Source organism: Nyctereutes procyonoides, unplaced genomic scaffold (assembly GCF_905146905.1).
Source record: "Nyctereutes procyonoides isolate TBG_1078 unplaced genomic scaffold, NYPRO_anot_genome, whole genome shotgun sequence".
NCBI lineage: Eukaryota > Metazoa > Chordata > Mammalia > Carnivora > Canidae > Nyctereutes > Nyctereutes procyonoides.
Genome location: NW_026575135.1, coordinates 18,762,710 through 18,779,451, shown reverse-complemented (window position 1 = coordinate 18,779,451; position 16,742 = coordinate 18,762,710). Strand labels below are relative to the sequence as shown.

Here is a 16,742-nt window from a genome sequence, read left to right as displayed (position 1 = left end):
CTCCTCTCAGCTCTGTCCTTCCTTGGCTGGGATTCTTTTGCCCCCTAATGGAGGACAGCTTGTATAGGTGTAGGGTAATGGTTAACCATGAGGGTCGAAAGTTAGCCAGCCTGTGTCCTGTGTCCAACCTTGGGTACACAGTTTTCTTTTTTTTTTTTTTTTAATTTTTATTTATTTATGATAGTCACACAGAGAGAGAGGCAGAGACACAGGCAGAGGGAGAAGCAGGCTCCATGCACCGGGAGCCCGACGTGGGATTTGATCCTGGGTCTCCAGGATCGCACCTTGGGCCAAAGGCAGGTGCCAAACCGCTGCGCCACCCAGGGATCCCGAACCTCACAGTTTTCTCACCAGCCAAATGCTGGTTACAACAGTCTCCATTCTTTGGGGCTGGATTCATTCGCTAGGGGCTGCTTTAACAAAATATCACACCCGGGGGGTTGAAACAACTGAAATTTAATGTTTCATGGCTCTGGAGGCTAATGGTCCAAGATCAAGGTGTTGGCAGGGCTGGTTCCTTCTGAGGGCTGCGGGAGAGAGTGGGTTCTGCACCTCTTGCCCAGCATCTGGTGGTTTGCTGGCAATCATTGGTGTTCCTCGGCTCGTAGAAGCATCAGTCCTTCTCTGCCTTCATCTGTACGTGCCGTTCTCTCTGTGTGCGTGTCTGTCTCCAATTTTCCTCTTTTTATATGGACGCTAGTTATATTGGATTACCCCATTCCAGGAGGACCTCATCTTAACTAATTATATCTGCAGTGGCCCTATGTCCAATTAAGGTCACATTCTGAGGTACTTTGGGTTAGGAGTTCAAGTATGGATCTTCAGGGGGACACAATTCAATCCATAACCAGGTTATTACAAGTATCAAATGAGATAATGCATTTAAGAGTTTAGCATAGCACCCAGCATATAGTGAGCGTTCAAAATCACAGCCATTCCGATTATCATGACATTTGTCATTACAGTAATTGTTACTCTGACCACCTTGTCACTGGCTCCTTCCTTTGTTTCTCACAGAGACCTGGATAGTGTCTGTACGTAGGGCTTCTGTTGAAGCTCTCCTAAGAAGACACACTCCCCCACACTGCTTTTCATAAGGAAACAGCTATTTTTTATCCCGACTAGAGGAAGTCAAACTTGCAAGCTTTGGAAGGCTAGGCATCAATTGAAACAAATTGCTAAACCACATTATTTTGATCTTTCAAATTTATCTGACAGCAGAAGGAGTAGGTTTCTTTCCTGTGCTGTGCCTTATCTGCAGTCATTTGTAATTGTGTTTAAAGAAACGGGGGTGGGGGGAGGGCAGCCAAGCGGTGCCTAGGAACACTAGATTTGGAGACACCTGCCTTTAGAATCAGAAGAACTAGGATGTGATTCTGAATGAGACTCACCAGTAACACCGTGGAAGCCCAGCAAGCCACTCTGCCACTCTGAGCCACGATTCACCACTCACTCATTCAATCAACAAACATGTGTTTCAAGGACTAAGAGCCAGTATTATACATGGCACTGGAGGTTCAGAGAGAATTATGGGCCCCAGTCCCAGTCAAGGGACTCCCAGGCTCACTGTCCCCTGGGAAAGGGCAGATGGACACATAACTCAAGTGCTGGTGGAGAGCCCACACATCTTCCACTGTTAATTTGGGGAGGGAGGGGTTCCTGCTTCCCTCCTATGCATCTCACCAGGTTGTTCAGACAGCAAATTCCTTGGGGGCAGGGTGGGGGGCAGCGGTGGCAAACCTTCCAGATTGCTCCTTCTGCCTGGCCCAGCTCTGGCTTATAGGCAGTGCTGGCAATGCTGGATGAATTAGGGGACACCCAAATGGCCCAGAACTTGGGCTTCTGAGTTAGCCACATGAGCCAGTTTTGAATAAACTCTTGTCACTTGCTACCTGGAGGATGCTTGGTACAACATTTATCTCTGCTTAGCCTGTTTTTTGTTTTTGTTTTTTTTTTTTTTAAATCTATGACATGGCCATTAATGACCCAAATCCTGCATTCATTAAACAAAGATTTATCAGGCACCTAGTAAGTCCTGGGCACCTAGCTCTAAGTCTTAGTGGGGGTGGGGGGACATCAGATGGGGGTAACTGTGGAGAGGCAGAATGATGGGGTGGAAACTGTGATTTTATTTTATTTTATTTTAAAGATTTTGTTTATTTATCCATGAGAGAGAGAGAGAGAGAGAGGGAGAGAGAGAGAGAGGCAGAGACACAGGCAGAGAGAGAAGCAGGCTCCATGCAGGGAGTCCGATGTAGGACTCGATCCTGGAACTCCAGGGTCATGCCCCGAGCCGAAGACAGATGCTCAACCACTGAGCCACCCAGGTGTCCTGGGAACTGTGAATTTAAAGAGGGTGTCGGCGAGGCCTCCCTGACAAGGTGACACGTGGGTAGAGATGGGACACAGGTGAGAGCTGGACACAGCTCACTGGGAGCAGGTGGCTTCCAGGCTCGGGAGTTACCCATCCCCCACCCTGGTGGCTGTTCTGAGCATCACATTCAATAACATGGGTACACTGCTTAGGGTTCAGCCTGGGATGCAGTAGGAGCTCATTAATTGATAGCTATTATTAGCATTATGTTAATAAATGTAATTGCATTGAGGAATGAAGGAGACAGAGACTATAAATGTACTCTGTGCACAAGGGCAGTCACACAGTGATTATTATTATTATAGTTGTTTATTACTAGCAATTACCTCTAGGAACTACCCCTGACAGTCTAAAGTCACAAAGGGCCCATCAGCAGCCCCCGGCTCCCCCTCAGGCCCTAGGACTTGAGCCCTAGAGAGACACTGATGGGAGAGACAGGGGAGGGGAACAGAGGGCGGGTTTCTTTCCTGCCTTGGGAAGGGAAGGACGCGGCAGGAGCCCCTGTCCCCAGCCCCACACATACATGCTGGGATGATTTCCACAAGCTGTGCGAAACAGTGATGCCAACCATCACAGCAAGAATTAGGGGATCGTTATTAGCAGATTCAACAACTGTAGATCCTGTTAATACTTCTCTTGTCGGTTCTGATTATTTATTGGGCAGAAAAAGTCTTTTTAGTTTCTAGAAGCCTGGAAGGCGGCAGAGTGGGAGAGTGTGACTGAATTTCTCAATCGTGTGTGGATTCCATCCAACAAACTCAAGGTTAGCTTCTACCAGGTGTAAAGTGCTAGGTGCAGAACTGTGCGACCAGAGGCATGAAAAGCTGTGGTCCCTGCAAATCTGGGAGCTGCTAATTCATCAGAGGAGGCAAGTATGGCTCTGCTGCAGGCTGACTGCAACAGGCAGGAACAGGATCAAAATGTGAGTATAAGGGAGAAGAGTCCAGAACCCTCTTCCTGGTGTGAGGGAGGCGATGGGGGAGGGTTGCTGCTAAACTTGATGCACAGATGACAATTAGGTTACAGTAAAAATTCCCTCTTGAGGATGTTTAAATTTCCCAGAAAGACACATGAGTGTCTTCAATTGGGTCCTCCAGAAGCAGAGCCCAGGACAGGGAATCATGTGCAAGTGATTTTTTAAAGACGTGTTCTCAGGAGAAGCTTGGAGAGAGGAGGGAGAGGAGGCCAAGCTAGAATGTGGTTTCAGGTGAGGGGCAGCCTCATCCTAATCCTGCAGGGAGCTCTGGAGCGTGAATGGCACTGGTGTTGTACCGTCACACCAGCCAGTCATCCACTGTGGGCCACTGGGCTAGGGTATAGGTCCCAGGCACCTCCAGGCTGGGGACTCCAATCACCCAAGGTGTGAGCCATCAGCAGGGACACCTGCACAGCTAGGTGTTGGGCAGACCCGACCAAAGCCCTAAAAGAGATCCCAGGAGATCTGGCTGGGACCAGCATTTGCTGTAGCTAGTTTTTGTGTGCAGTGCTGAGTGCTAATTCTCAGGGCCACAGGAATTTGAGCCAAACTAAAGGGAAGAACAGAAGGGGGGTCTGTGAGCAAAAGCCTTCCACTTTTTTTTTTTTTAAGCCTTCCACTTTTAAGGCGAGTATCAAATTGCAAAATGTGGAAAACTCGCAAAGTGTTCTTGCTTACAGGCAGGGTTTACTCCATGCTGTTTTGATATTAAACCCCTACAACCTGTAAACAAGTTAATCAATTTGCTTATTATTGAGACAATTAAATGAGATAGTATATGTGAAACAGACTGGCACTTAGTAGGCACAGAACAACTGTTTTGCTGGACTTGATTCTGAATACTGCTTGATTAGATCCAAAGAAACTCTGTTTTTTGAAAAGTCACCATGGTGACAGCGGTAGTCATAATAATAGAAATAACGATGATGCTGTTTGGGGAGCTAAACACCATCATTACTTACCATCTCAACCCTATGAAGTAGGTTATATTTCCCTCCATAGATGAAAGGTAAATAATTTCCTTGAGGTCAGTAGGCTTTAAGCAGTGGACTGTGGCCTCCTTTTGTCTGACTTTACAAATTCACATTTCCTGCTATAGTTCATCACTGCCATGCCCCAGGCCATGGTGCATTTTACCTGAGTTTAAGAGGAGGAGGGGGCATTAGCCAGGTTCTCAGACCAGCTCCTCCGTTTTAAGTTTGTGTATGATTACTTCCCCTGGAACTCCCAGGAGTCTGGGATGGGGTGGAGACAGGTGGGGTGCAGGAGAAGTCCTTGGCGGGTTGGCTGTTGCTCCTGGGAACAGCCCAGAGAGGCTCATGAAAGGGAAGCCTTAAAATAGGAAAGCCTGAGTGGTGTCGGGAGCTAGCACGAGGTCACTGGGACAAGTCCCATTTTCTAGGACGCACAGTAGACACATCAGTCAGACTGTTGCAGAGCTTCTGACAGGTTCCTAGTGATAGCCTCGAGTACAAAATCCAGAAACAGCCAGAATCCTGATAGTCCAGGGGAAGGAATCATGACTGGCAAATGACCAGTCCCAGAAGGGGGTCAAAGCCAGGACTGGGAGAGTTTTCTCTACTTCTGGGTAGCCTTTCCAGTGCTCTGTTTCTTATCTCACTCAAATTCAACCGTAAATGCTGATACCAGATATAAATATCAAATGGGTGGCTGGTACAAAGCCTGTAGGTTAACTTGTGTTAGAGAATAAAACCAGGAGTCCAAAAGATTGGACAGGCAGCAAAGATGGGCCAACTCTAGCAAGGTGATGGTTAATTCATGGGAGTGTGTGTGTGTGTGTGTGTGGTGTAAAGTTTCCTATTTGAATAAAAACTCAACTGCACGACTTCAGCATCCCAGTAGGACAAGGCAGCAGTGTATGTGACATAGAATGGGGTTTCAGCTAACATTTCCCTGGGATGAGGATCTCACCGGCTTGCCCTAACTACCTGCTTCCAAGTACCTGCAGTCATTGGAATTCCAACTGAACTGAGTTTACTCTGTGATGCCCTCTTTCCAGGTAAGATGTTGGCAGGGGGAGCACAGTGGTTGTATTTGAATCTTAGTGGAGACTATATATATATATTTTTTTAAACAAATCTTGCATAACAATTTGAAATTTCAGGGACACACCAGCAGCAAAAGCTGGATTCCTGTTTTCCAACAACAAAGGCAAATAGATCAATAAACTCTGCAAATCACCATCTGCAGTTCTTCGTCACCTCCTCGATGTGATCAATTAGAGATAACTGCCATTAGAGGTGACATGCCTGAACCTGAGGCTGCTGGTCTCCCCCGACAGATGTTACACTGAGATGTCCAGACTCACAGCTGGTTGAGAGGCTGGGCAGACAATGAAGAATGGGGCTATTATTTGGAGGAACTTTGAATCGTTTCTACATTAGATCCGTCCACGGGGAGTGAGGAGGCAATCACAGGAAATAGTTTAAAAAGAATGGGCCCTCTTCTTACAATCAAAGATATTCCCCAGGAGCTTCTTTCAATTTCTCCATAGCTGAACGCTCTTGGAAGCCTCATAGCCCCCATGCAAACCTGGTACATGCCCTGAGTGACTTTCCAGGAAAAATATTACATATATTATGTTTTCATAATAGAGTAAAATGAGATTATATTAATTTAGCTTCCATCCTAGGCACTATGAAGTAAATATGGTGTCATTTTAAGAGACAAATATGAAGGAATATTTGCTAAAGGGCTCTAACTGAAAGTTAGAGCCATCGAATCTCGGTGTGACATGCCCAAAGGATTTGTCCACTTGAGATCTGGTATGTCATCCTTGTTTTAAGAGATTGGAAACTGGAAAAAATTAAAGTGATCACCTGCGGCACCTAGGTGGCTCAGTTGGTTAAGTGTCTCCCTTCGGCTCAGGTCACGATCTTAGGATCCAGCCACACATCAGGCTTCCTGCTCAGCAGGGAGTCTGCTTCTCCTTCTGCCCCTTCGCCTGGTCATGCTCTTTCTCCTTCTCTCAGATAAATACATAAAATCTTTTTTAAAAAAGTAACCACCCAAAGAAAATGAAGGCTTTGATTTTTTTACCTGGATACTTAGCACATGTTCCCAAGCATGTTTTGAAGTGTTATGGATATAAGCCTGTCAATGAATTTAGTGTATCCTTGGTAAGAACACCTAATTTGAGGAGTCTGTTAAATCATAGTATATCAGCATCAGTCCTGGGCATGGAGGAGCCTGGCATTGCATCCTTGCTACCCAACACATGGCACAGGTGAGAACACACAGAAGGGGCACCTTGCAATTATCCACACATGGGGTTTCCTTTACTGACCTGCAGGAAAATTGAGGACAGCTCCCTGGTCTTTACTCCCATAAGGTGAATGGAATCCTCCCTCCAAGGGTTTTGGACAGACCTTGGATAGTGACCAACAATTATTCATCTACTTGTCTATATCCCTCACTGGGCAGGGAGTTCTTCAGGGAGGGACCACACATTATTCCTTTCTATGCTTCCAGATCCCAGTACCCAGCCCAGAGGCTAGTAAAGGAGTGAATAAATGTAGGAACAAATACATTTGTCAGGTCTAAAATCAAAAAGTGTGTGCCTGTACGCATGTGTGCATGCATACATGTGTGCATGCGTGCATAAGTCTACACATGTGCTCGTGCCCATCAGAGCCCAAGCAATTCTCAGGGTTACTATTTGAGAATCACCAGGACTACTTGTTAATAATGTGAATTCCTTGGCCCTATCACAATGCCATTGGATCAGAAGTTCTAGGTAAGGCTGAGAAATTGGAATTTTTAACGAAGTTCCCTGGGAGCATCTTATACATATAGAAGTTTAGGAATGTTGCCCTAGACAAAACCCGAAGAGTTGGGATTCTCAGAATGCTCTGGGCTTGTGATACCTTAAATCGCCAACTCCAGCCTGAGTTTCTGTTCACACATTTGGCAGAAGAGGGTATGTCCACGTGGGAAAGCATTTTGAGATTTGCAGACCATAGAGAGGTAAGAGGTTAATAACAGGGCCAAAAATCAGAAGAGCACCCTCAGGGAAGCAGAGGGAGGCAAGACCCCCCCCCCCCACCGCCCTCCCGCCCAGGACATCAGGTGTGCAAGGTAGGGGGACACAGAATCTATATCAGTGTTCCCTGAGAAGGGTACCTGGGAGGAGCTCCTAAGAAGATAAAACAGAACTGGGCCCAAGCTGAAGCCGGAGTCCCCAATCTAGGATGCGTGGAAGAAATCTCTTCTTTAACATGCCAACCAGGAACCACAGGCCTGGCTCCCAGACGAGAGTGTGCACACTGAATCAATTGAAATTGAGTCACGGATATAATTAATTTAATGTGTTTAAACGATTTTCCGTATAGTAAACATGCTGAATGAGGGTGACCCAGAATAAAGTGCCTGCCTGAGAGTGGAAAAATGGACACCATGTGTGCCGTATAATGAAAACCCTTTAGCAAATAGAAAATGCTTCAATTTATTTCTGCCTCCTGTTCCTTTCCTTTCCAACTCTTTATTTATGGCTGAACTTGGCCTTCTGTGGTCTCCTTGGACCACAGAGACACTTTTTATTTTGTCAGAAGATGTCCTTTCTTCTCTGATCAGAAGACAATTTTAATGAAACCTGTCTACATCCCAGTGACAAGCACATATTAATATGTGACAAAGGAGATTAGGGGGAAGGGGGGAAAAGTGTAGAATTCTTTCATTATCCTAATCCCTTTCTTCAGTAAAGGGGAATGTGCACACTGAGAAAAGTGGTGGCACCTGCTGTGGCAGGGACAGGGCCCAGTGAGCCACACCATCCTGGCTCTGCCAAACCGTCCCTCCATGTGACTTTGCAAGCGCCCTCTCTGGACCTCAGATACTCATCTACAACATCAGGGGGTTGAATCTGAGGATTGTGAAGAGCACCTTGAATCCTGACATCCTCTGAATTATTATAAACCGGGGAGGGCATAAATATATGTGTCAAGAAATTTCTCATGAGAATGAGACTCCTCTTCAAGTCGTGTCAAGTGTCCAGGCAGTTTTATCTAATTGCTCATCAAGTGGAGATTACGTATTATTTGGCTTAAATGAAAAGGAGCCCTTGAGAGTAATTATAAATGATCTCCAACCAAGATACATCAGGCATCTGGGCAAAATGCCGAGTGCTAGGATGAGGAGGGACGCAGAAGGCTTCCTAGATTCTGTAGCTCTCTATCCAGCTGTTTGGGCTGGAGATACTGTGGATTCCTTCCATTAAATAAGAAGCAAAGCGTGGCAGGACGACCTGAGGAAGTGTAGCCACGTTTGGAGATTGCTCTGCCCACGGTGCTCCTGGTGTGGAACAGGCGAGTCTCACCCTCTGCAAGGCTCAGTCTGTGTAGAAGAGGGAGGACCTCTGGGGTCCTGGTGGGGACATTCTGCGGGGTTGGAGCGAGGGAAGGGGGTTGGGGAGTGGCCCAGGGGCTGCGGGTGAGTGGCTGAACAGGTAGGGCCCTGGGCTGCTCCTCCTTTCAACCGAGAAGCTTCTCTCCAATCTGTGTTATATACCAGCACCACGTGAGATTTTATAAGAGATTCTGAGGATTAAAAACATTTTTTTGGAAACCAAATTTTTGAAAGCTGTTTATTGTCTGAATCCAAGCTGCACCATAAGCACGGGTATTGCCCCTAACTATTCAGAGGCTTTGCATCTGAACTGTGGGAGCAGAGGCCAAGAACTGCCTGGTTAAGAGTGGCTCTGGTCTGAGATTTTGGAGATCGACTTCTTTTCAGGAAGCCTCAGCCGCTGCCCCCCACCCAGAGCAGCTGCGCTCAAACTCCAGCACGTTAGCACCGCCTGGAGGGTTGTTAAACGGCAGTGGCTGGGCCCCTGACCAGGACTCTGAGTCAGTGAGTCCTGGGGGGTCGGGCTGGGGAGTGTGCATTCCTACCCAGTGCCCAGGGGACACAGGTGCTGCTGGTCAAGGAGCACTTTGAGAATAGGTGGTCTGTAAAATGAAGGCCAGCCTCCTTCGCTTGTTCCTTCAGGAGTGGGCCCCAACTTACCTTCCCAGCCTCATCCTCCTCCTTTCCAATTATCCCAACAAAGTAATTGTCCCTGCACACACTCACGCATATCTCCCTCGCTCACCACGCTCCATCTGGCCAGACTGCCGGCCCCCACTCTGCATGTCTAAGGCGCTGCACAATGCTATCTCTGCCAAAAAGCTCCCTGACTTTTTCATCCATGGTCACAGACACCCCTCTGGGCTTATACGCTTTCTCCCATGGTGCTGGGCCCTTTTAATTTTTATGATCATCGGTGTCCAGCTCTCGCCTCTTCATTTGGACCGCAGGCTCCAGGACAGGGAGCCCATCTTATCTACCTCAGCATCCACATCATTGTCCACACCCTCACCTGCACCAGCCCCCGCCCACCAGACCATCCACCCGCACACCTGAGCGTGCGCACACAAAGGAAGTGTGAACATTTAAGAAATGCACCAATCGACTCATCTTGTCTACAACTCTTAATACCTCAAGACAGACTAACTTCTCTTGACTCTTTAAATTAGAACACAAGACAGGACTTTAGCCATTTCAACCCATGCTTTAGGCAAATTTTCCTTATATTCTGAAGCAGAGTCAGTGACTGAACACATCATCACGAGATATAACTGCCACTTACGTCCAATACCAGAAGGTAGTGTAATGCAGCATTTAAGAGCTAGACGCAAGTTCAAATCCCAGTTCTACCTCTGATTCGCCGGAGAACGTAAATGCTCTGAGCTCCAGGCTCCTCACCTCTAATAGTGATAATAACAGCATCTACTTCCTGTGGATGGCATACGGATGCAACGGGATCATTATTAACACCAGCAATCCTAGCATGTATTGAGAGCCTACTCTGGGCCTAGCGTTGGGCATACATTTTTATAGCTAACCTACATGAGGTGCTTAGCGAAGTATGTAGCACATAATAGTCATTAAGGAAATGTTAACAATTATTAACAACGCTTTTCCCAACTTCTTTGCAAGTCCTATGTTATTATCCGCATCTCTCAAGGCTCAGAGCAAGTAGCCTGCTCAACAAATATCAGCAGTTTTTACTTTGTAATGGTCAATCTTTATACCTTTATAGTAGGTACTATTTCCATGTTGGGAATGAAAACTCTATGGTTTGGGGAAGGTACCTTGAAAGACCCAGGATTTGAACCTGACTTTGAGTCCAGGCCTCTTGCTGCCCCCAACCCCCAGCTGGTGAATTTCAACTGCTCTGTGAACAGTCAGCTCACTATGCCCTTTGCAGTCCATGAGCTGCAGAGAAGCATTTCCCCAGCATGTCAGAGAATATCCCTGAACCTGTCCCTCATTTTGGCAGCCCCGCAATCCTACAACCCACAGGAAGTTATCTCAATGACTGGAGAAAATGGATCTAGTATCAAAGGGTGTGTGACTCAGCCCCCGTTGCCTTGTACATCACCAAGGGGCCCGAAGGAAAGGGGAGTCTGGGGTGTGGGACTGACCGTGACCCCGAAGAAGTTGGTCTCATTCATGGCATTGAGGATGATCCTGCCCAGCGTGTGGTCCGTGTAGTTGAAATCCTGGATCCGCTGGTGCCGACTGCTGGCGTGCAGTGTCTCCATGGCCCTCTGCAGCGTCTTGGCGATGACCCAGATGCCATCGTAGGCGTACCCATGGAACTTGCTGGGCCCCACGCCCGACCGCTTGTTGTTGTACTCTCTCTCATACTGCTGTGGAGTCTGTAAAACAGGGGGAAGGGGGGACACCAGGTTATAGCCGGCAGAGACATCAGGCACATGGTGCCAAGAACTAACACTCTCCGATGCTTACAGTGAGTCAGGCACGGTGCCAGGCTCTTTATGGGCATTATCTCATTTAATCCACACAGTGACCTCATACAGTGAGGTACCGTTATTGCCCCCATTTTCCAGATGAGAACATTGATTCAGGAAAGTTGACTTGCCCAAGATCACATGGCTGGTGAGTGGCAAAGCTGAGACTTGCACCCTGGCTGTCTAGGAAGGCTAGGGTGAAGGAATAATGCACCCTAACTAGGCCTCCCTCTGATATTTGCAGGGTTTGGAGCTACAGTACCAGTGGAGGACCACATTCCATATGTCTAAATATTTACATTATAGACAAGCCAATAAACTGCCTGGTAAAATATTTTTGTCTCCCCATCATAATAAATATACCTTCCTAATGATCTGGAAGGGCAAGTTTGAATATAGAATTTTGGGGCTCCTTGGGGCTTCAGGCTGGAGATAGAAGCATAGAGGGAGCTGGCCTTGCAGTGGGGCCCACCTGTGTAGCCCAGCTCAGTCCACACCTCCTCCCCTTCCAGGATCATAGACCTTTAACAACCCCAGAGGTACAGCCCAATCTCAAGAGTGCAGACCCTGGTAAGAAGCTCCCTGGCCCTGGAAGTGCTTCCAGTTCTTAGGAGGGAAGGGGTACAAGCTCAGGGTGGGGGCATGACCCAGTGGCCTTGTGGATTCTGAGCCCCGTGGAGCCTGAGTGAGGCCTTCCTAGAGCATGGGGCCTAGGGCTGGTCCCAGGTGCACAGATGTAAGGGCTGTTCTGACCCTATACTGTTTCCCTCTTCTTTCCTCTTCTGTAATAAAGCAAGGTCTGTGAATAATTCAGCATTTTGTAAAAAGAAGTTTTTTCTCCCGTTGAACTGAATTTCACAAAAGAATTTCATTGGTGATATTAACATTCTGATTGTGGCCACAAAGTAATGAAAACCTTTTTACTCCAATTGCTGAGGCTTACACATTCAAATGGATACCACCCCGGGGGAACTCATCACCCTTAACCTTCCCATGGGCCTCTCAAATCACTTCTGAACTCCTCTGTCAGAAACGTCACCAGAGTCTATAGCTAAGTCTTTGGAAAAACCCTCTTTGGGGACAAATAACATATAGAAACCATTGTCAGTTTATACTGGGAAGGGCTCTTAGAGATGGTCACACATGTTCCCCCCACCTGCAGCCTGAGGCACAGAGAGGTCCAGAGACTTGCCCAAGGTTACACAGCTTGTGTGCGTGTATGTGTGCATCTGTGTGTGTGTGTGTGTGTGTGTGTGTGTGTGTGTAGCTACACTGGTCCCATTCCATCTCTGTTACGTCTTTAATTTTTGACTTTCGAGGGCATAATTGCTTTTGGCAAACCACCCCCAATTGTTTGGGGCCATGTCTGGTGCCCAAGGAGGGTGGTGAAGCTGAGCCCTCCAGGGCTGGGTCTCACGGCTGGAGCCCGAGTGAGTCTGTTGCCCATGGTTCAAGGTGTTAGCAGGACAGGGTCACACTCACTCGTGCCTGGGGACAGCCAAGGGCTTCCCAGAAGTATAACTGTGGACTCTAGGAGAGGCTTTTCGCCTGACCACATAGGAATGCTGGTGGCCCAGCAATAGCACCCCCTCCTTTTTTTGCTTCAGCTCCCACTGGATGACTCAGGTCTCATCCCTGTTGACAGTTTTCCTTGGAAATGCGTCATGTCCAGCCATCACATTTGTTCATCACTCAAAACACACAGCAGGAGCTCGTCAAATCTAAGGGTTCTTCCAGGAGGCAGCACTGTTTCTATGTCCAGCCTGGCCCAGAAGCCTTGAGCTGCTCCTCACGCCCCCCTCACGCCCTCCACCCTCATGCACTCCTGTGGGGCTGGCTTTCTGCCCTCCACCCTCTTACTCCTCTTCACAGAGCACAAGGGCTGAGGGGCCCATAATGAGGCACACTCTCTCACTTAGACCTCTTGGGTCCTTTGATCACATCAAGTTGGTTCGCACCTCAGGGCTCTTGCACCAGCTGTTTCCTCTGCCAGAAAGCTTCCCCAGCTCTTTGCATGATATTCTCAGCATTCAGACGTCAACACTTGTCACTTCTCAGGGGTGGCTTCCCTGAAACACCCTTTCTAAACACCCCTCACCCCAGGCATTCTCCATCCACTGGTTTGATCTTCTTTACTGCCCTTTTCATATCCTGCAACAGTTCTACTTATGTGATCATTTGCCTCTTGTCTGTTCCAGCCCTCCCTTCTTCCTTGCTCCCTACACCTCAACAGCTAGAATTAAGCTCTGTGGGGTCAAGATGTTTTCTGTCTTGATCACCTACGGCAATACCTACAGAGGTCCTTGATAATCCTCAATGTCTCCATCTGAAAAATGGGAAAGTGGGATCAGGTGATCTAGAAGTTTCCTCTTGGCAACATAGGTAGGACCCTGGCACAGTAGTCAGGACAGAGGATTTGGAAGCAGGCAGCCCTGCCCTCCATCTCTGGCTCTGGGTTTGCTGTGTCCTGGGGCGAGGTCCCCTCTCCTGCAGGTTTCTATGTCCTCTCTTGCTGGGTGGCCATGAGGATTCAGTCACATGAAGCATGCAAGGCACCCAGTCTGGTGTCCAGGATATAGTAGGTGCCCCATAAATGCTACCCACCGTTACTAACAGTAAAGGTGGCTTGCCCAATCCAGCCACCCAGCGCGGCTGGTGTGGCTGCTAACCCAGGACGCCCCGAAGAGCCAAGATTGTGCCGACATCTGTGCTGGCAGGGATCAACGGTCCTCCAGAGCGTGCAGGCCCTACCTTACTTCCTTAACCAATCCCCAATTATTGGACAGTTAGGATGTCTCGAATTTGTCCCAAGTATAGGACTGCGAAGAGCATCCTTGTATCTAAACTTTCTGAACACATACTGGTACTTATATTTTCAGAATAAATTCCCAGAAGTATAATTGCTGAGGCAAAGAGTATAACAAACTTAAACACGATTCACCCATACTTCAGCCAGAATATTCTCCCCAAATATGAGAAATTAAAATCCCACTGGGTATGAAAGTACCCATTTCTCTGCATCTTTGACAACAATGAATTTCACAATTTTAAAAACCATCAGTTTATTAGGGTAAGAAAAAGAAAGAAAAAGAGCATATCCTCTTTTAATTTTGATGTGCAGCTTTCTGACTACCCATTAGAGTGAGCTCCTTTCAAATACCAATAGGCAATTTTTACTTCTTAGGTATTTCTTTCTTTCTTTCTTTTTTTTTTTTTAGGTGCATTTCTTTTTTATTCAATATTGCTATGGTGATAGTCACATCTTTTAATGTTTTGTTTAAATGCATTCTTGTTATTATTCCCTCCTTTACTATTTGGTTATATATTTTCTTTGATTTTTAAATATGATTTGGGTCTATTTCTGGTTATTAATTTAGCTACTGGCTATGTTAAAAGTATTATAAATTATAAATTGGATTTGTTTTTTCTAATTGCTTTAAGCATCAAAGTCATGAGGCCCCTCTGACTTCTTCTCTCTTGGATTTTGATCCTGTGAACTTGCTCAGATGGATACAAAGGCATCCAGGGCTGGTGGTGTCTATATTTGAGTCCTGTTTGTTCAATCTAATAATTATATTCAGATGATGTTTCCAGACCTCTTCCCTACCAGAACATGCCCCTGGGTCATCCTTCAAGGTTTCTATGACCCTTTTAAAGTCAGGAGTCCAGACCTGAGGCGAACATTCTCAGTGTGCTCTCACCAAGGGATAAATGAATATAATTTTTTAACTTCCTTAATGTTATTTATTGGGGTCATTTTTTTGTGAAGACAGCAGGGGGCACAAAATCATATCATTTATTCAACTTGAGCTTGGAGCAAACACAACCCCCTGTGTGCACTTTTTACATATGTACTTACAAATCCATATCTTTCTATCTCACAACACTGTCCTTCATCCCTCAAGTGAAGAACACTGGGAATATGGCTGCTGACCTCATTTCTGTGGGAAGAGTCCTTGGAATGGGACAGGTGTAACTAAGCCCGGAAAGGTGACCTCATTGTCACTGTCTTAGCAAGCACCGAGTTGAAGACATTGCTACCACATTATATCCCAGGCCATTCATCACTTCCCAGGTGAAGCCAGCACCAATCTCCCTTGGGCAAAACAATGACAGCAGGAAGAAACACTCTCACAAATTGTCTGAGAAAAAGTAGTAGCTGCTCTTCAAGCCGGCCTCCGATTATTCAGGGCAGAAGAATTTCTTCCATTGTAGAGCTGACACTGAAGGCTGATTAATTACTCATTCTCTGAGGTCAGGTTTATCATGAGATGCTAAAAGTTTCTGAGAAAATAACTTTATATAGATAGTCCCAATTACTGACAGGTTGTGCTCCAGCATATTTTTGAAAGGCAGTTGTTGAAACTTGGAACATATTTTTCCACAGAAACTATGTTATAAATAGTGGTTAGGCTCCTTGGCTAGCCCACACAAGCTTGCTAACCCACAATGTGACTAAACCTTATGGGTCTGTCATTCCAGCAGAACCAAGCAGAGTCCTGTTTTCTGGGAGAGAGGAGCCTCATGGACAGAATACAGCAGAGGGTGAAGAACTCATCCTCTTCCACATCTCCAGCTGTCACCCTCAGAGTGGCAAAACTAGGAAAGTTTCTCTCTGGCATCCCCTGTGGGATTTGGGGATCCCAGAGTCTCACTTGGGAGCTACACTAGGGAGTATTTAATCTCTTTGTGTCTATACCCCAGTTTGTGGATCACCTGGGGACCTTGTTAAATGCAGATGCCAGAGCCCTACATTTTGATTCAGTATGCCCATGGGATATTTTTAAGAATCTGTATTTCTATAAACCTTCCAAGATCTCAAGACTATATAAATAGGTTACTACTGATAAGTCCCTCCTACAATCCGATTATTGGATCTTCTCAATAGCAATTTCCAGATACTTGCTGAGCTCCATCTTAGAATCTTTCAGTGCGGAGAAGCTAACTCTCTCTTCAGGAAGAATTTTCACTTAAGGAGTGCTTGCTGTCTAGGAGACTAGTGTTCTGGATACAGCATCTCCAGCACCTCCCTATGACCTGTATTCTGCATGCAGTGTCTCCTTGTGGAGCTGCAGTAATCATGTCTGTTCCCTCTTATACACAACAGCCCCTCAAAGAGCTGAAGGCAGTGGCATGCTGCCCTGTGCCCGGCATGCTGTTTTCTACTTTTGAAGCAAAATAGTCTCAGGTCATACTTCCACTCTGATCGTGATGAAATGGCTTATATCAGACCAAAGTTCCCACGAAGAACATTCAGAGAAGCAGAATAAAATATAAAAATAGCTATTCAAAGGCTTCATAAAGCAAGCAGGACATCTAGGACTTGAGAAGCAAGATGCTAAAGAGAAGAGAATGCTTTGAGAAGAGTCCAGCATTCTTTGCTGTCTCCCTTGGGGCATTTGATGCTTTGTAAGTAGGAAAGCTAGTTGCAGGAAAACAAAACACTGAATCAGAGTTTTCAGCCATCCCAAAAGGAAGGGAAGATAAAAAAAACCTGCAGTTCAAGGCTATCAGGGTAGCAAGGCTTGTAACACCAAGGTCTTGGAGAAAAACGAAGCACAGAAAAGTAAGCCCAGTA

At 46.6% G+C, this 16,742-nt stretch overlaps 1 protein-coding gene across 1 annotated transcript in view; it reads right to left on the bottom strand.

Moving 5' to 3' along the window:
• Positions 1 to 16,742, bottom strand: part of GABBR2 (gamma-aminobutyric acid type B receptor subunit 2) — a 348,476-nt gene that overhangs the window by 126,736 nt on the left and 204,998 nt on the right. The window contains exon 7 of the mRNA XM_055301415.1: positions 10,835 to 11,071. Coding sequence (XP_055157390.1) covers positions 10,835 to 11,071 — 237 coding nt within the window. The remainder of the gene's footprint in view (positions 1 to 10,834; positions 11,072 to 16,742) is intronic.